A 20,014-nucleotide genomic window follows, 5' to 3' on the forward strand; every position below is an offset into this window, starting at 1 on the left:
TTAATATAAACAAATAGTGGGAGTACGAAGGGGGCAGGAAGGTTTAGTAGGCCACGGCCACCCAGCAGATAAACAAGGAGCGGTGCTCTACGACACGGCGTTTTGTACTTCAGATGTATTTAAATGGCATTAACTGTTACGGTGATAGAGAGGAAGGTGTTTATCTCGAGCACAGACCTGTGCGACAGCATGCGGTTGTTAAATGCTCTCTACCTCCCTCTCACCTGAGCAGGCAATACCTGGCATGTAATCCTGGCACCGACCCTCTGCTCTGCTCAATAACTCCGGCTCCCTGTTTAAATGTCTCTTGAGCACCAATTGTTTCACAATGGCAACATGTCAGTCAATGTGAACCGTTATCAAAAAAACAATCCTACAGATGTAACTCCGCCACGTGTGATGTGTCTTCTTGCTTTCCTCCTCCTGTACATACTTGTTTTGCTCTAACATTAAACTGAATCCCCTTCACAGCTGCAGCCATGATCTTCTGGTCCACAAGCCACCAGCAAAGCCTTCCAGCTTGGAAACACCACTCTCTGTCACACCAGATCCACCTCCACGCACAGCCCTGAGAGAGCCTATCCCCCTGCTGCTCCTACATCCAAGGTCTCCTCTGGAGACCTGGTCTGCTTTGGAGAGCAACCTTACCACCCAGAAGGCAAATGGTCCCCTCAACACGTGTTGCTCTTGACCTTTCTGTCCCAATGAAACTGGGAGGTGGGGAGGGATCGGCAGCTCACTCCCACCCGCTCTTTCCGACAGCCTGGAGTTTGGATACCAATACGTGGATCAGGTTCTGTTTATCCGTACTTCAATGACTAGAGGTCAGTGTCTCCGTGAACATTTGGAAAACCCTAATGGTGGGGGGAGGCACTCAGGGTGCAGCCTTCGCTCTGACCGCCCTGTCCTGGTCCCTGTCCCACTCAGGAACTCTTGGGTAAAGAGCAAAGGAGAGGTAAGTTCAGGACGGAGACTGTGGCAGCCCCTCCTGCACCCCACTGTGAAACATCTCCCCTGTGGTCTGTACTGGAGATGGGAACGCTGGCCGGAGAACTTTCCTCTAGATCAGACAGCACAGAGGCCAATTACCTGCCTTAGGAGACGGAAAGTTGTAGGGCCAAGCCTCTCTGCTTCCAAGGACCCTCCCTTTGGGATGAAATTCACATCCCCTTAAGCAGACAAAATTTCTTTATGATGGTGAGATCCACTGACATGGGTGGGCACCCCAATTTGATGGCCATTTCTACGGACAATGTGGCCCTGTGAGTGACTGTTACAAAAACCTGAGGGTTGTCACACCACATCTCCTGCCTCCCCGCCCCACAAGCATCCTCAGCGGATTGCACACACCCTGACACCTACAGACCTGTCACCGGTCTGGAGAACAACCTGTGGGCCCACTCCTCACCGGTGACAACCTACAGGAGTGACAAGTGTGGCTCCTGCCACTACTGGACCACCAGATCTTTAAGATGATGAACTGCAGAGCCGCTTATCAGCGCGGGCCGGAGGCTGAGAGCTGTAACACCCCTCCCGCGCTGGCCCCGGCAGCGTGACACAAGCATATTCTTGGCACGTCCAAAAAATTAATCTTGGATAGCGTGAATAGTGAGCTCCCCTTGCGCGCTGGATCTGCCTGCTCTGACTTTCCTCCGGACCGAGCGACCGCCGGTGCAGACAGCCTATGCAGCTCCTCCGTAAATGCCCCAAAATGCTGAAATCATGCGGCTTTGAAAAGAAAATCTCTAGAAGGGGTCTGAGGAGATACATTACTATCCCTATGTCCATGCAACCAGGGGGAAATACACATGCAATGCAAGGTTCCCGAACCAGACAAAGGAGGTAATTTCCATTACAAAGAGAGAGAGAGGGTGCTGGAGTGAAAAGCTTCATTAGACTCAGAGAGGCAAAGCGATGGCAGTATACCAAGGTCACTTCTAATTTAGACCATCTAATTGGCAAACATGGCTCCAAATGGCTATCATCTCACAGGGCTCAGAATTAATGAAGCCCGATTATTTTCATTACCTTCATCCGAGATGGAGAATGAGACACAGAGTGAGAGGGAAAGGGGGGAGTGAGAGGGGGCGAGAAGGAGGGAGAGAGAAAAATTGAATGACAGCAGAAGGGAGAGAGCAATACGAAAAGACAATAGGAAAGAGGTAAAAAATGTATAGATGGCAAGAGGGAGAAGTGAGGATGGCAGGGACGGGCAAGAATTACTCTTAGAGCAAGGGAGAAAAGAAAGACGGAAAGACGTCTGAAACACTGGGAAGACGCCCTAAACCCGAGGACTAGAAAACTGACAACAGAAATGATGGGAGAGGAATGTGCAGAAGGATAAAGCTGGCCGCGGGAGGAGGGAGAGCTCCCCGCTCCCGGAGGCTCTCGGGAAGCCGTCCCTTCTCCCGGCTTGAGCCCATCAGTCTTGTCAATCGACTGTGCCGGCGAACTGCACTTCACCCTCATTAAGGGGCTCTCTGCTGAAGCGGTGCAGGCCCAAGATTAGCAGAGCGGCTGTTATGTGGAAAGATGGCGATTAGACCTGCTTACAGCGGCTGAGATGCCATGTAAAATGAACTTGGCCACATCCGTTCACCGGCCGCGTGGAAGTGAAGCCCCCTGTGGAGACAGGGGTGCTGGCGAGAGCCCCTGGCCCCGACACTTTGCAGGGACGTGGCATGCACTCCTGTCCCCTCAGCCCGTGCGTGCAGCCCCACCAGCCCCTCTCCCAGCGCCTGGGCCGGCGGGGAGGACCCAGGAGTCCCGCGGGACAGCCAGGCCCAGCTGCTCGCTGATACGAAAAGGACGGGGCAGGGAATAGCCAGCTCTGAGATGCTGAGCACAAGCAAGCAGCCGTTACCACGGCAACAGACATATTAGACACTGCAGGTTCCTGAAAGGCGTCTGATAAGGTATTATTAACTGGAGCCTCCTCCAAACGCCGAGCGCAAAGACACTGTGTCGAAAGGGACCTGGCTCCCATTTACTGGACTGCAATTCCCTCGCGGTGGCACCAAGACCCGATTCACGCGTCAGACTGAGTCGGGAATCTAAGCTAGAATGAGCAAAATTAGGAACCTTTGATGCTGCCACATTCCGCACAAGCCATACTGATTTCTCAAAACATCTGTCATTTAATGCAAAAAACAACCACCTTCTTGATCCACACGCTACTTGACTTGAAGCAGGAGAGGCAATCTTCCTCCCTGGACATCTCCCCGGGTACCAAAGGGAACCGCTGCCCAGGGCCAGTGGCAATGGCAAGGCGTAAAGACCAGAAACAAGCAAGAGGATGAGCTTCACGGCTAAGCCATTCTCCATGGTTCTCAGCAGAAGTCCTATGCTCTGCAGCAGAATCGTAGAATCACAGGATGGTTCGGGTTGGAAGGGACCTTAGAGTTCATCCAGTGCCACCCCCCTGCCCTGGGCAGGGACACCTCCCACCAGACCAGGCTGCTCAAAGCCTCACCCAGCCTGGCCTTGAACCCCTCCAGGGATGGGGCAGCCACAACCTCCCTGGGCAACCTGGGCCAGGGGCTCACCACCCTCACAGTAAAGAATTTCTTCCTGATATCCAATCTAAATCTCCCCTCTTTCACTTTGAAACTGTTACCCCTTGGCCCAGCATTACATTCCCTGATAAAGGGTCCCTCTCCAGCTCTCTTGTAGCCCCCTCCAGGTGCTGGAAGGCTGCTATAAGGTCTCCCTGGAGCCTTCTCTTCTCCAGGCTGAACAACCCCAACTGCCTCAGCCTGTCCTCACAGTAGAGGGGCTCCAGCCCTCGGATCATCTTTGTGGCCCTCCTCTGGACCCAGACTCCCTGTATCCTGGAGGACACAGACCTGCTCAGGCCAAGAGGATGGACCAGCCCAACCTCACTCGTTCCAGACTGTGTATTCTGTGAACGGCCCAGCTCAGAAATGAACCATTTCACACCAGCATAACAGACGCCCTTAGCAAACTGGTTGCACTTGCTGGTGTAAGAAAGGGGCTCAGCTTCTGCTCACTGCTCTTATAAGGTCAAAATGTCTTCCATCAATTTAGTTAGACGCTAATAAGATTCGTTCAAGTCCTCAGAAGGTATTTAAACACTCAAGTGCCATCAATCAAAATGGATGCAGGTCACAGAGACCGAGGTCGGTGTGACAGGACAGATCCTCCACCCAGGTGCCGAGTGGTCGGCGGAGCAGAGCTACGCCCTGCTAGAGCCTGTGGGCATGGCCAGCTTCACAGGGCTAGTGAACCACTGGTGCTCTTTTTCCCTACCTCTCTGTATTTTGTGATTCTGAGAGTGCTGGGACCTGTCAGCCTGGCTGGATTTTTAATGGGTTTTACAACGCAGCGTCTACTTGGGGCAGACGTGGTTCTCACAGGCGGTCAGGAGCACTGGTCCCACAATGGCCACCACAAGCCTTTGCAGCCTGCCAGGATGCAGGACACACCTTCGTCTCCTGAGGAGCCCGATGGGGCTGAGAGAGAGAGTAGAAAAGTGAGAGGAGGTGTAGCTGGTAAAGCAAAGGGGGAAGATAAAAAGCATAAAGGCATTTGAGAAGGAGCCACAAGAGGACTGTGAGGGTCACAGAAAGAAAAGACCGGAGAACTGTAAGAGAAAAGCTGAGCAACGCTGCACGTGCTTGCTCAGACGATGTCATGGGAGGGGAGCTGATAAAGAACATGAGGATTATGACAAACATGATATTGTTTGCTTCCACCGTCAAGAATCGGTAAAAATGGAGAAAACAAGCAGAAACGGGGTGCAAGAAAAAAAATCACAAAGAGAAAGAACTGACAGGAATCAAAATAAACGCTTATTTTATATACTTGGCGACAAGTTCTTAAATGCAGACACAACCTTGCCTTGAAGATTATACCAAAGAAATAACAGTGTAGAAATCTGACAATACATCCCATTTGTGAATTTAGAAGGGTTTTTGAAAACGTGCCTTATTAATTCTACCTGTATCTTAAACTGACACTAGCAAATGGAAAGGCGCACTCATGTGAAACCTATGAAAAGGGAATTCATGAAAGAAACATTCTGGGACTCAAAATGTTGTTTACTGAAGCGAGTGCCTGAGCGCTGGCGAGTGGGGTAAGCCTTTATGGGTGTTTCTGCACCGCAGCAGCACGTACAAGTCGTGCAGAAGAGGTCCGGCAGCTGCCACACGACTCCACGTGTACGCCAGCAGCAGAGAGAGACGCTGGGTCAGCAGCTCTGGGGTAAAGCAAGCCAGAGCACAAACCCAGGTCCCACAAACGAGAACCTGAACACCGCGCTGTTAATCTACCACTTCTCACCAAGCACTAGCTGCCGATCCCTCAGTGATGGTGCTGGAGGAGGATTCCCATGCGAGGTGCTAAAACAAGGATGCAGGGCAGAACAAGAGCCTGGTGCAAACACGTCTGCGCTGGACCACAATCTGCCATGTGACGTTTCTGCTGCCCATCAGAATATTGCAATAGCAATCACAACCCGTACACAGGCATGATGTTGTTTGACAAACCGCTTGAGAAGCAGAGTTGTTACAAGTTTTGCGCTCTACATGAAGACAGTTGACTCTATCTGGCGAACTCTCACTCCACACTTCAGTGGCTAACTTCCCACTTCAGAGAATTTTAACCACCTATGCTTAGATTTTAATATAAAACCAGGCATTTCAAAACATCTTAAAACCAGCACTTGAAACGGTAGCTCTAGTATTCAACAGTCCCATAAGGTCGCACCTCCCTTGGGCCAATGGCAGCATATCCCTTGCTCGTTCAGGTTACCCTGAGAAAAGGGAATTGTTACACAACAAAAGCATTGTAATTTTGGATGGAGCAGCTCCTCACAGAAGTAACAGATCCAACTGATCTCATACAACCACAACAATGATCCTCATTAAGTGCATGAAGCGAAGAACATCGGCAGCACAATAGGACTGTCTTCTTTCCATGAGATGAGGCCGCCAAGGGAAGTTACTCTATTGGTTCTTAAAATCATATTTTAAGCAGAAACCTGATATCTACTTTCCTGTAATGCTACCTTAATCACCCTGGCTGTCCTTCTTGGGAAGTGCTCATCAACACTCGAGCACTTTCTCTCTGCAACGGGAGCAGCAGAGCACACAGCTACTGCACCTCCCAGAAGCTTCTGCGCAAAATGCAATCCCATGCAATGACCTCAGTAATTAAAGGAAACGGTATTTATTCTCATCTCTTCACAGGGAAATTACTCAACACTGCCACATTGCCAGTTTCCGCAGTGCTCAGGCATGGACAAGATGCTGGGACAAAACATGGGAAAAACCTAAATGACAGAGCCCCGACAGACGAAGGAGCTGCCCACTACAGCAAGGTCAGCCCGCGCAGGTCAGGCCATGCCCTCACTCTTCATCTTTGCTCGGAAGGCAGCGGACGTGCCTGACTACGCAGCCACTTACCGTCATGATGAGTTTCTCGACACAGTCAGGTGACACGCTGTGCAGATGGGTGAGGTGCAGCTGCAGATGGATCTTGTTGTTCAGCATGTCCTGGCAGAGCGGGCAGCGGAGCATGGGCTGCACGGAGTGCTGGGTCATGGCGTGCACCCGCAGTCGATTCACGTCTGTGTTACTGTACTTGCAATATGGACACTGATACATCTGCGGAGCAAGACAAACGAATCACGCAATTGTTACAGCTGCCGCTTTCCTCTTTCCTTACAGCTAGACTTTAATAATTTGATGCCTTCTCCTGCCACCAGTTACCGCCTTTCATCCTCCTTCCCCTATTTTATTCTTTGCTTTTGGCACATATGAAACAAATTACCTGCTTGTAGATGCACAAAAAGCTGGGTTCTTCTTCCTTACCTGCTCTGATTTGGTCTCCTCTGAAGTTTTTGACCATTTAAAGGAGAGAGGCGACTCAGAGCTGCTGGGAAACGATATTCGTTTAGAGGATGCTGGAGGCTCCGTCAGCTCCTTCTCTGCCTGGGTGGCTGGTGCTGCAACAAAAAGAGATTTAGATTAGGACATCCCCAAAGAGGCTTAAGTTGGACAAAGACAGTATTTCCATTTACTCTGCTGCTGTTTCTTGAAACACATACCTAGGAATTGGAAGAGGATGTGTCTGTAGACTAACTTATGTCCTACAAAGCACGCCTGGCCAAAAAAAGTTCATTCTTGATTACATTCCACAATAAGGGAACCATGTGCTTCAACAAGGCCAAGTGCTGGGTCCTGCACTTGGGCCACAACAACCCCACGCATGGCCACAGGCTTGGGGCAGTGTGGCTGGAGAGCTGCCCAGTGGAAAAGGACCTGGGGGTTCTAATTGACAAGCGGCTGAACATGAGCCAGCAGTGTGCCCAGGTGGCCAAGAGGGCCAATGCCATCCTGGCTTGTATTAGAAATAGTGTGACCAGCAGAAGCAGGGAGGTCATTGTCCCCCTGTACTCAGCACTGGGGAGGCCACACCTGGAGTATTGTGTCCAGTTCTGGCACCTCCATATGAGAGAGATATCGAGGTGCTGGAGCGAGTGCAGAGGAGGGCAACGAAGCTGGTGAAGGGCCTGGAGAATAAATCTGATGAGGAGCAATTGAAGGAGCTGGGACTGTTTAGTTTGAGGAAGAGGAGGCTGAGGGGAGACCTCATCGCTCTCTACAACTACTTGAAAGGACACTGTAGAGAGGTTGGTGCTGGTCTCTTCTCACAGGTAATTAGCGATAGAACAAGAGGGAATGGCTTCAAGCTGCAGCAGGGGAGGTTTAGGCTGGACATTAGGAAAAAATTCTTCCCAGAAAGAGTGGTCAGACACTGGAATAGGCTGCCCAGGGAGGTGGTGGAGTCACCATCCCTGGATGTGTTTAAGACTCGTTCAGACGTGGTGTTAAGGGATATGGTGTAAGGGAGAACTTTGTAGAGTGGAGATGATGGTTGGACTCGATGATCCCAAGGGTCTTTTCCAACCTAAATGATTCTATGATTCTATGTCATTTATAGTTGTAATCAGAAATCTCAGCTATTTCTGCGGGCTGCCTACAACCTGTTAGGTGCAGGAGAGTCTTGTCCCGTGTTTACATCGGACACACAAATGCTTGGCCAGATGTGAAGGCTAACGTGTCATCTCCACGAGAAGCTGGACTGACTCCAGAAACAGAAATCATACTCCTAGGTCATCTAGGACGTTTTGCATATTAACACTCTGGAATACGTTTGCCTTGGAGACGGCTGGAAGCTGTGGCTGTCAACCCAACTGCCTTGGACTCCATGCTGGAAGCAGCAGCACGTTGCCAGGATGGTATCGGCCAGCTCAGCCCATGTGCTTTGGGGAAGAGCACCTGAGGGCACTTCCCAGCAAGTGGTCCCACCAAAATCAGGATGGCAGAGACCCAGCCTACAGCCAGTACTGGGACGGGACCCGGACATTCTCACACTGTAATAAGCTGAGGAAAGGCGATTTTATTGCAGCGAAACACAAAAAGGCAAATGAGCCCAGAAGTCAACAGCAAAACACTCCGCAAGTTGCGGCGCTCCGAGAAGAACATCCCTGACCTTTACCCCTCCCCCGAACCCTGGCAGCCTGCAGTACATAAATTTGTGGGACATCTATTATTTAAAAACTGTAAGGACAAGTATATTATACACAGCCCCCGTCTCCTCCTCCCCGAACACACATTCATAACAGTACTTTAATCTGTCTCGAATCGACTTCAAACCCATTTCGCCCTTAATGGGAGTTATTCATTTTCACTTGAAAGGTAATATATGACAGCTGGATATTTAATATGATGGATCGGCTGCCGATTAACAAGGCACTGTAGCATTCTTAGACTGGTCCCCCCATACTCTTCCCCTTGTCTCTTATTCTCTTTGTGAACCCACTGGTATCCGCTCCTTGTTTCAGAAGATGCTGTCAAAGTAAGATCCAGGTAAACTCCTTCCTTCTCCAAGATCCTCCCGTTCACTGGCATGAGTGGTATTTCGAAAGGTACCACATCACAGTAAGAAATACAATCGCCATTTCTAACCTTCTTCCCTGCCAGCGCCCACCTCTACGCGTTCTGCTAAACAGATGCAAAATAACTTCCAGGAGCGGGAAACAAACAGGTAACAATACTGTCAGGAGGAGGCAGAGATCAGAAGAGCTCTGCTGCTACTAAACTTCTCCCGGTAGACTTGGCCATGCCAAAGCCTGCTTAGAGGTGATTTCCTTGCCTGTAGCGCTGCCCTGCCGCAGGCCTGGTATTTCAGCCCTGGCTGGTCACACAGCCTCCGTGCACAGTCGTAAAGTTCAGGCTGTATCTGAAACCAAAACCACAGGACCTCACTGTGCTGCCAACTCCATCAAAACATGCAAACCTAGAGTTTCTTCGTGTAAAACAAGTCTGCGGTGTCAGTGCTGACTTACAGACACCAACGCAGATCCCGCTCTGCCTCCTGCGCAGAACGATGGGCTGCTGCTCAGGTTGATCCAGTGGCTGACCCCGAGGCTCCCCCCAGGATTCTCCCCCCATCAAAGATTCTACAGGACCAAAGGTGGTCTCCCTTACTTCCTACTAGTAAAATGTGCTCGGAGCATGACAAACATGGCACCACGCTGGACCCGCCTGCACTGCTCCTCCACTGAGGGAAGCCGTCCCTCCTGGTGGGTTTGGGGAGGCAGAGACCACCGCCAAGAGCCAGCACCATGGTGGCTGGAGGACCACCCTGCCTTAAAATGCCCTGCCCAAGCCTTGTATGACGCGAGTGGCCCCGATAAGGAGGCTAATTGCTGTTGACATCGTCCACTCCCTGGTGTGACCTCGGACATTGAAGTGTCAGCCCCAATCAGGCACTCAGGCGTCGGGAACAGTGTCTGGAGACCCTACGTCTCCCAGCACGGTCACGCAGCCATGCGAGCTCTGCTCCAGCCATGCACCAGGCTGGGATGACAGTGCCAGCCACAACTTCGGGTGCCCTTAGACTTCTCTGCCCTGGATGGTGGTTGTGTCTCCTACATGGTCCAGGCAGGGTCTCTCCAGGCTCTGTATCTGTCAACTGACACTTCAAACCTTCGGGTGCCATCTGCTCTGCAAAACTACCGACAAGTGCTGCCACGAGAAACCTCTCCTCACGTATATGGGTCACCTTTCCAATAAAGTATGCCAACACTTCCAGTTTTGGCAACAAGAGTGAGAACCATTAAATACCTACACAATTGCATTAATAAACCCAGGTGAGCTCTGGACACTTACAAAACCCCTGGTGTCCCCACTGGCAGTGGGATCTACGCCAGCACAGAGAGGCACAAGGAACGCGGGGAAGCCTGGCCCTCACCCTTTGCCCCCAACTTCACCGTGCACCGCTTCTAGTAGCTCACCACTATGATGTTTTCAGACGCAGTGACTACGTTCAGCAACCCAACTGTCAACTACCCCCTAGCTCCTGCACACTAGCTATAGCCTCTGGAATCACAACAGGGTATTTTCTTATTTCCTTTCTACTGGGAGGCAGCCTGCTTAGAATTAGGGAAAAGTAAAAGGTAATTAAGATTTACTTTTACTTACCGTCTCCAAAGTGCCCAATTTTATTAAACGCACTTGATCCAACCCGGAACTTTAATCCTTCAAAACCAGAATTATTATTAATTGTCCAGACCCCAGAATAACTGGTTTGCTGCAGTTCTGAAAAACGCATACTGAATATTTGTTCTAAGTGTTCCTTTTTGAGTTGACAGCTCAAGTGGGAATTTTAACACTGAGACCGAAGTTTATTGTTGATAAACAGCCAAACACACGAAGTGACACATTCAGTCCACATCACAGATCAGAGGAATTAAGAGCTCCTTTTCTGCCTGGAGAAATGAGGACACGCAGCTCAGCGTGTGCCTGCAGAGCTCTCCGGCTGCTGTGCAAGACCTTTGCGTCTGCACGGAGTGGACGGGATAAAAACGTCCTTGGCCGAAAATGTCAAAAGGGCCTTAGCCCCGAGCAGCAGCCGGGCACCAGAGAAGGTGAAGCACAACATCTGTGCCCTAACCACGTCCAAGACCACGCTCTAGGGGTACAGGTCTTGCAGAAAAGAAAAAAGAATTTGGGTTTAAAGTAAGATGTATGACTATGTATCAATTAGTATTTTTATTACTTTGACTCTCTAAATGGATCTAGCTTAGATTTGCCAACCTTAGAGAAAAATCTGTTTTTCTCAATAAATGTACCCGAAAGCCAAGTCCAACGGGATGGCGCTGCTGGTGTGCTGGCCTGTCACAGCACTTCTTGGAGACCTACTTGTCTTCTCGCTCTTCCTTGGCAGCTTCTGTTTTTCAGAGAAGGAGAAATCCTCCCAGGCGTTATTTCAGAGGTGAGATGGGACGTTTCCTTGGAGGTGGGGATCCTTTCCTTTGCTAGGTCCAGAGGCAAAACCGTCAAGGGTCCCCAAAGCTGCCTGCTCTCCATCCTGGTGGGAAGGGAGTCACCACCCCGCCTCCCAGCCATCACATTCTTTTAGCTAAAGTACCACTGACAGCCCCTTCATCTAAACTTCCATCTCCCAACCCAGCAACATAATGGAGAAGCCAATTAAATGATTATTAATTCATGCTGCTTTCCGTAAGCCAGAGGTTCTCATCGCCCTGCATTCCGTAAACCAGCTTGCCACTTGCCCTAGAAATTTACAGTGGGGTTTCTGCTATCTCCATTGATTTAAAAAACAACACCCTCCCTGCCCCCAGCCTACTGAAAAAAATCCCTTCCCACTCAGTTCAGCAGCCAGCCTGGGAAAAAGTTTTCAGCGGGACCAGGGAACTGTGTTTTCACTGCCCGATGGAAAATAAAATTCCATATTTGGTGGTGCCTCCCTCCTCAAACCTCCCCCGACGTTTTCTTGGAGCAATTACTCAGCATCACGAGCCCTTGGACCAGACTGACCTGCCTGCGGTGCCTGCACAGCCATGCCGCTGGAAATGCCCACGACAGCAGCCATCACCCCTGCACGGGTCTTGTGGAGGAGCATCCTTAAAACGGCTGCGGTTTTCCTCCCCAAATCCTGAAACTGGAGTGGACTATTTTATCTGTTCTCATGCTCGCGCAGCCTTCACCACGGGTGACGGGTAAGGCCAGGACAGGCTCTGTGGCCCAGCTCCGGAGCCCAGAATAACGGCACACAAAGTTTTGGTCTCAGCCTCTCTGGCAGACAGTTGCTATCCCGCACAAACACACACCAGGTATTAATCCGGCAGGAGTAACTCTGAGAAGGGAACTCCACCGAGAGACGGCGGTGACACAACAGCGGCGCGAGCCCCCCTCAGGCCGCCCCAAAAGGGCAGCTGGGCGTCCAGCACCGCTGCAGCGCTGCCCCCTTGTTACCTCCTCTCTTCGTAATATATGGCTGAATGTTTCTTACCGAAACACTGTCTGTTTACATTCCTTATTCCCTGAAGGTACCATTTGTTCTAATAAGATGTTGTAGCCATGCTAACAGGCCTGTATATTGCCTGTTGCTCTACAGTATTTTTTTCAACTCTGTATTTGATAACTAACGTGATCGCATGACAGACAGAAGTAAATACACAGAGATTTGCAAGCATGCTTTTGTACCCAGGCCTTTATTGCTGCCTTTCAGAAATGTGGCCCTGAAATGGTCAAATAATTTGTTTTTCTAACGCTGTGTCATACCTTCAAGCCTGCAGTGAGTATGAACAACTGAATTATCATTAAGTATTCGTATTAAAGTACCCAGAAGCCCCAGCCACCACCAGACTTTTCTGCCACACTCTGTACGAACACCAAGCACCCAGAACACGTTGCGGTGAGACGCCAGGCAGCACAGGAGGCACGTGGAGGCAGCGCTTTGCTTGCCATCGTGAGCACCACAGAACTTCCCGCGGCCCTGCAGGTCAGCTCATCTCCTGCTGGCTCCTGGAGGAGGCCCTGGGACCTACCCTGCTCTAACACCGCGCTGCCGTGGGAACCACGAGCGAAGGCTCCAGGGGAGAGAAAATGACTCGCGCAGGCTGGGCAAGAGATATGGGACCAACGGCACAAAGTTACAGATCAATCCCAAAGGTCATGAGAATCCCGACTCTGAGGCAGGGAGCAGGAGAGGTGGTGAGCAATGTGGCTGCAGGTGGCCCTGCCGTGCCGGCACGCTGGGACCAGGAGCTCACAGACACGTACGTGGCAGTGACCGCAGCAGAAGCTGAGCTTGGCACACGAGTAGCAAAACGCTCTGGCAAATGTACCTGAAAGAAAAGGCCTGGACTGAAGCTGCGCGGCTTCCTGGCCCCGGGAGCGACAGCTCCCTCTTTGCCACTCTGAGTTAAACTGGGACTTGCACCTGGCAGAAGACGAGGAATGCAGAACATCACCCCATCTTGTGCACAGCGTGACCCCACCTTTGCAAGGTGGTACCCTAAAGCACTGCACCTTTTCTTCCAGCAATGGTGCCTAAGATTCCATCTTTAGAACCGTGGGAAATCTTGGGGTTTTTTTAAATTACAAAGTGGCTGAAAGGAAACAAGCAATGGTCTTTTTTATTTACCTATTTCAGATTCTTGAGCCAGCTATCAATCTGTCTGAATATTACTGTCCAATTCAACTGAATAAATATTTCAAGTAACTACCACGAGAGTCCATACCAACTAATTTATTAAAATCAATGTGTTGAGACTGGGAGATGGCCTAACCAACAGTAGTTGTATTAACTCCTTAAAACCAGCAAGAAAGGATCACCACCACTGCTGGGCACACACAGCAGAACTACTGGTGAGGAAAGAGAGAACATGGAGAGTGGAGATCGCAGAGACATCAGCAGAGACCTGCTCGACAAAGAACAGGCGTGAAAAGTACCTGAAAACAGCAAAGCAGCCGTCGGACGGGCTCTGCTGCAGCACAGGAATTCACCCAGCAGTGCCACTGAGACGGCCCCTCCGTGCTCCCGGACGTCCTGCTTTTTTGAGTAGCCATACTTCGCTAGGAATAAGCAGAAAGTTCAAAAAAGAGACGCCGTGCAGGTGGCTGGGCTCAACATCCCCAGCGGAGTGGAGGGGGCCAGGAGAGACAAGCCTGCACGAGCCAGGCCAGGGTGCTGCGCAGAGGGCAACCAGGGATGCTCTGGGGCTGGCCAGTCCAGCCAACGGGCAGAGCCCGGGGAGGGTCCCACAGCCTGCCCTGGGGAAACCCGATGGCCCTTTGGGGTTCTCCCAGAGCCACTGCCGGGCCATTGCCTCCCCTTTGTCCCCACAGAGAGCAGGAGCCCAGCACCTGCGGACGCTGCCCCGGCGCCAGGAGCGTGCCCTGCTCTGAGCCCAGCCTCCCCGGGAAGCCATGGCACTGAGGCACCCGGCCCGGCTCTTTTCCTAGGCCTGAGCTGGCGCCCGGGAGCCTTTTGTGCTTCGTAAATCCTCAGGAAAAAAGCACAACTACAGCGTGCTTTCCCATCCTCTCTCCTAGGTTTCCTTCACACAGAAGCCAGGGTCGAGAGCTGCTCCATCGTGCCCCTCGTCCCCTTCCTCCCAGCCCGCTCTCGCCCTCGTCTTTACTGTGGTCCACAGAATACCCCAGCCATTACGTGCTCAACAAACGCCGTATATTAAAAAAACAGAAAAAAGCGGCAGGGGGGAGGGGCAGTAATAGATTTCCGTCAGGATGTGCCTGACCTGTTTTTTTCAATTTCAGTAATTAGAAAGGCAGTGGGCCTGTAGGAATTATTCATAAACTGCAGGAGCTGTGCAGTATACATTTATGTTAAACATGTCAAATCCGATTGAAATCATGCCTGCCAGCACCATACTCCATAAACACACTTTTCTGCAACAATTTCCCAGCTCTCGGCAGCCCATTAATACCTCCTTTAATAGCAATCTACCACGGATTCGAATCAGGGACGCTCCATTGCACTAATTGCTCTGTGTTAGGTGAGCATCATGGCTTAAAAAAAAAAAAAAATCATTAAAAAAAATAAAAGCCCTTCAGGCTAGTCCTCTAGAAATATTTCATTTCAATCTATATTTTAAGTAGAATTTGTTTCTTGTTTTTTTGTGGAAAAAAAATCTGATATTCTACATCTATACAGCTGATAGTGCATTAAGAAAGTCTCTTTCATAGCTGGGTCACTGCAGACAACGTGCTTTTCTCTAGTCAGAAAATAAATATAAGCCCCACCTCAAATCTCAAAAGTCTCGTACTGATCTACCCCAGTCTGATTCAGGCTTTAGCTGGAAACCAATGTGTTGAATATTAATCATTTACATCCTGCCTTAAAAATGGAGTCGGGAAGAGCCGCTGTTTCATTCCTCCTTGCTGGTTTGCTTGCGATAAGTCTCATGTTAGTCATGATGAGCTAATTTCTGAAGCTCAGCCACCAGGCAAAGAGCATCTCCCTTCTCCAGCACGGAGCTGGACGGCTCTGGAGCAGAAGGAGAAGCAGACAGGGCAGAGGCAGCTCCGGCACAAGGGAGCTGCACCGAACGGCGCGTGGGAGCTGCTTCGTCCCACTGCCGGAGAGAGGAAGAAGAGAAAGCAGACAGGTCCTGTCTAGCACCAGGGAGCATCGGCCCTTTTCTCTCCACGCAGGAGTTTAGGGGTCGCATACGAGGGATAGTGCCTGCGAAGCACCGCTGCCTGTTAGGAGCTGAGGGCAACGGAGGCAGCGGGAGCCCCACTGAACGCTTTCCAGAAATCTTTTAAGAGCCACAAATCACAAGTATGTGAACATCAAGGTAAAATGAATCCTTACTTGGGATGGAGTTTTCCACACGTCTATTTTAATGGAAAGTATTACCTAAAAAAAATGTTTCTGCTTAAGATTATTCTGTTTTAAAATAAATAAAAAACCAAATCGATAAATTTGCGTTCCAGCTGAGACATTTTTACATGTTTACAGAGAGTTTTTTCCTTTCGGCGCAAACACTGACTCCGGTGCAGCCTGCCACACGCGGACGTGTGTACCGCAGAGCAGTCAAACAACCCTGGCTCATCCCTCGCGCGTCTGTGCAGAGGGAGCTTGGGAGACACACTCGTTTCATTAGAGATCTCACAAATCTTTAAGAAAGTGGAAGAAATAATCACCCAGCGCGCAGTTAAGAAACTGAGGCACCAAAGGTGAGTAAATTGCTGAGGAACGTAATGATCAAATTGCAGCATGATGAACAGAAAACAGGTCTATCAACCTCCACTTCAACATGCTATTTATTGGCTTTGAGCCTGCGCTTCTTTCTCACCTATCTCCCACTGCCACGGAATTGCAGGGCTCAGAGGCACCTCCAAAGGTCAGCCGGTCCACCCAAAGCAGGATAAACTGTGTCTACTTCATTCCCGACAGCAGCTCGTCTAATCTTCTTGAAAGACCTCTGAGGAACCTTCCCAGAAAATCTACTCCAGTGCTTCACAAGCTGTACCAGGAGAATTTTTTTTAATTTATTATCTAACCTCAATCTTTCTCCCTTCAATTTAAGCCCATTACTTCTTGTTGTCTATATCCTGGACATGGACAACAAATTATTTCCTTCCTTTCAGAAGCATTTTATGCACAAGATGACTTATCTTGTCCCCCCCACTTCGGTCTTCTCTTTTTGGGTCAAATAAGTCTGTTCAGTCCATTTTCTCCTCACAGCAGATGTTATGCAGACCATGCTGTCTCCTGGGTCATTTGCTCTGTTTGGGCTTCCTGAAATTTCTCCTCAACTTTCTTGACACCCCAAGCTCAGAAATGGACACAATCTTCCAGAGGAAGCTTTACAGCACTGCAGAAACACACCCAATTCCATAATATTTTCACCTACACCATGATGCTTGAGCTTTGTTTTGAGACTGTCCTGAAAAGCAGCGTCAAAAGTCTTCCTAAGGAGAAGATACGAGTTGCTGACTGCAAACAAGACCTTCTTCACACAGAAGGAAATTGGGTCGTGTTGACATGATTTGTTCTTGACAAATCCGTGTCGACTGTTACTCATCTCATTATCTTCCCGTCAGTACTTACAAACAGTTGTTTGGTCAATTCCCAGGAAAATCTGGGGCAAACGGAGCTGGCAGGTGTGCGGTTCCCCAGCTACTCCTTTAGTCAAAGATAAGCACCACGTCTGTCCCCTCACGGTACCTCCCCTGCTTTCTGTAAATTCACAAGAGAGAGCAGCTGACAGGTCTGAGGATGCTTCAGTCACTTTCTCAAAACACCCCGGTATGAAGCAGCAGGTCACCGATGCGACAACGTTCAGCTTAACTAAGTACTTTGCAGCCTGTTCCTTCACAGTTGGAGGACGAGCTCTCCCCGCAGCGCCGCTGGCACAAGCTGCTCTGGTCTCTCGTGCAGTCGGTCTGTTTCGTGAAGATGGGGCAAAGGCGGCTTTATGCTCTTCAGCTTCCTTGACATCACGGTTGATAGCCTTCCCCCTGGGCTCAGCTGCAGACCAGCTTCTTTTCTTGCCGTTTCCTCTTACAGCAAGCGAGGGCTTCCTTGATGCTGACCGCTTCCCTTCCTGGTTACGCTTCAATTTGGACCGTGGCGCTTTGATATTGCTGCACATGCGGACACTGCTCTTCTGTGGTTGTCATGAATAACCTCACCTAGCTTCCCCTCCTTTCCACGTCTGAGGCCCAGAAGGGCACAGCAACATAGCCACGCTCCTCAAGGGGGCTCAAAAGCAGAAACAACACACGACCGAGGTGTGGTACCTGTTTTACACACCCACTGTACATAAACAGTGGATAACATTGGTTTTGCTTTAAAGTTCAGGGTAATGTTGTTACATGTTTGAAAGCAGGACCTGAATTCAACAACAGCAGGTGCACACATCTTGCTGGGGCTGTGTCTCCGGCCTTGCAATGGCTCTGGACAAGGCTTGGCCAGAGCTCTGTGGGCTTACGTACGTAGCCTGCATTCTCCTTTGCATGGTGTCCTTCGCAGACTCAACAAAGCTGTCCATTTCTTATCTGCTGTTTGACTGACAAATACCAAAAATGGGTTAGGAATTTCACTGGTAGGATGAAGAAATAAAGCCATCCAAATTTTGAGTTTCTGGACAGCAAAGGGTTTAAAAAGTAGGTTCTTCATTTTTCCTTTTCACATAGATCAACTTTCGTAAGTGCTTCAGGTTTGGGCACAGGGTCCTACACACCCTTTAAGAGATATAATAAATATACGATACTTAAATCTTTCTGTGACGCTTCACAAAGTGTGATCTTTGCTTAGGATCACACAAGCCCATGCAACAAGAGACTAAAAATCACCTACAGCCAAGTGAAACCTGCATCTCTGGGTTGAAGAACGGTCTGTGGTGGGGAGCGCCGTACAGAGCAACCTCTGTGAGCACAGTCTAGACTGAGAGCAGGAGCTTCAACAAGCATTAAAGCACAGCTTGCTTTCTTCACCAGTTTGGATGCATCTTCCAATGGTTGAGATTAAAACTGCATTGCAGCGAAAGACCACATTTCATCCTTTTGAAGACTGGGTAAGCTGAAGTGTCTCTGGCTGCGGCTCACTAAGAGGCAACCACAAACACGGCAGGAGAAGGCCGCCTGGAAGAAAGGTCTCTGTGCAGACTGAGAGAGGCAGGAGTTTTGCAACCATAAGCCTGCAAACCGACTGGGCTACCATGCAGAAACAGGAATGGCCAGTCGGAACTGCTCCCTCCCGGGTCAAGGAAAATGAGTGCCGTTTCCAGTGCCTCCGCTTTCACACCTCCGCTGAAGCGGTCAGCAAGTGCCAGCTGAGGAGGGGAAAGGCCCTCTCCAGAGGAGGATGATCTTGCAGCTGCTTTCTGCTCAAAGGCAAGGAATATTTAAAGGATTCCTCCCACTCACCTCTGCAAGACAGCAACCATCTTCTGGGAAAGACAGAGTAACCTAATACCTTCGTAAGTAATCCACCTAAGGACTTTGCAAAGAGAAACCTTTCGGATTTCACTGAAACAACCTAAGTATTGTTGCGCATCTGCAGTTTCCGTTTCAGGATGTCATGGCTCCAGCAGAAACGGAGCAGTTAACAGAGCACAAGCACAGGGTCTGCCTCTCTGATCTGCCTTTCTGCAGCAAAATCTTACTGCCAGAGCCAGGACCGTGACGAAAAAGCAGGCTAACAGTCTCTCAAGTCTTAACAACGTACAGTGGGGTTTCACGATATGCTTAATCCACCCTAAGTGCTGGCTGCTGCCAGAAGGGGCAGTCCCCTCCTCCCCTCCCAGATGCTGATTCCCACTGCCTGGGTCAGGTCCAGCACCACCGAGAGCAGAGAAGGTCCAACCCACTGCCCCAGTGTGAGCCTGGGGCTGGGGAGGGGGACGCATGACCAACCACGGCTCAAACTACGCCAGTGTTTAATGAGCACACCCGAAGACTTCACAGAGGGCAACACTTATGTCATACCGACAGTGCTGCATTGTGTGGTCATTTAAGGAAAGAGTTTTGTAGACTGCTGCTCTTCCCACTTTCCTTGCCTGGATTTAAACAAAAAAGACGAACCAAAACCCACCTGTCCATTTACCCTGGTCCTTGTCCCCGCCACTCTCTTGCTCCTTGGCAGGCTCTTCAGCATCACCGGCTGTTTCATTGGGCCCTTCCACATCTTCAATGGATTCTTCTGAAACAAGAGAAGCAGAAAGTAAAAATGGAAGTCAAAACAGAAGAGCAAGTAACTGCCATTGAGCAAGAGGAACACCCAACACTGCAGCACAAGTGTTGAGTGGCAGATCTCAATGTCACCCAGCATTCTCTCAACACTACCCGCTAACTGGTGAAGAAAGAAACTACAGAGCAAAAAAGTGAGAGATCAAGACGAAATGAAGCATCTCACCCACTTCTACCACTTATAGCTACTGCTATAAGTGTAGCGTGACATACAGTAAAACACTTGCCTGGTATGAGAAGATTCTACCCAACTATGCCATCGATTAGGGAAGCGTCACGGACTGACCAGAGCCTCCAGCACCTTTAGCCTCAGCCTTCTTCCTCATCCCCATCTCAAGCTCTTCGGACCGAACGGCACCATGAAGCACTGACCCCGGTCCTTGAGGCCCCCAAGATCACCGCAGAAATACCACCGCTCACTTCTGCTCAGACAAAGCAAGGAGCAGCACTGT

At 50.1% G+C, this 20,014-nt stretch overlaps 1 protein-coding gene across 4 annotated transcripts in view; it reads right to left on the minus strand.

Annotated features, from left to right (window-relative positions):
* Positions 1-20,014, minus strand: part of ZFHX3 (zinc finger homeobox 3) — a 512,235-nt gene that overhangs the window by 20,717 nt on the left and 471,504 nt on the right. For 3 of the 4 annotated variants that reach the window (XM_074582603.1, XM_074582604.1, XM_074582605.1), the window contains 3 exons: positions 19,408-19,515; positions 6,834-6,967; positions 6,426-6,626 (listed from right to left, as the gene is read on the minus strand). In XM_074582603.1, the coding sequence (XP_074438704.1) occupies positions 6,426-6,626; positions 6,834-6,967; positions 19,408-19,515 (443 nt within the window). The remainder of the gene's footprint in view (positions 1-6,425; positions 6,627-6,833; positions 6,968-19,407; positions 19,516-20,014) is intronic. The other variant, XM_074582606.1, reaches the window with a different exon arrangement.

Source organism: Larus michahellis, chromosome 4 (genome assembly GCF_964199755.1).
Source record: "Larus michahellis chromosome 4, bLarMic1.1, whole genome shotgun sequence".
NCBI lineage: Eukaryota > Metazoa > Chordata > Aves > Charadriiformes > Laridae > Larus > Larus michahellis.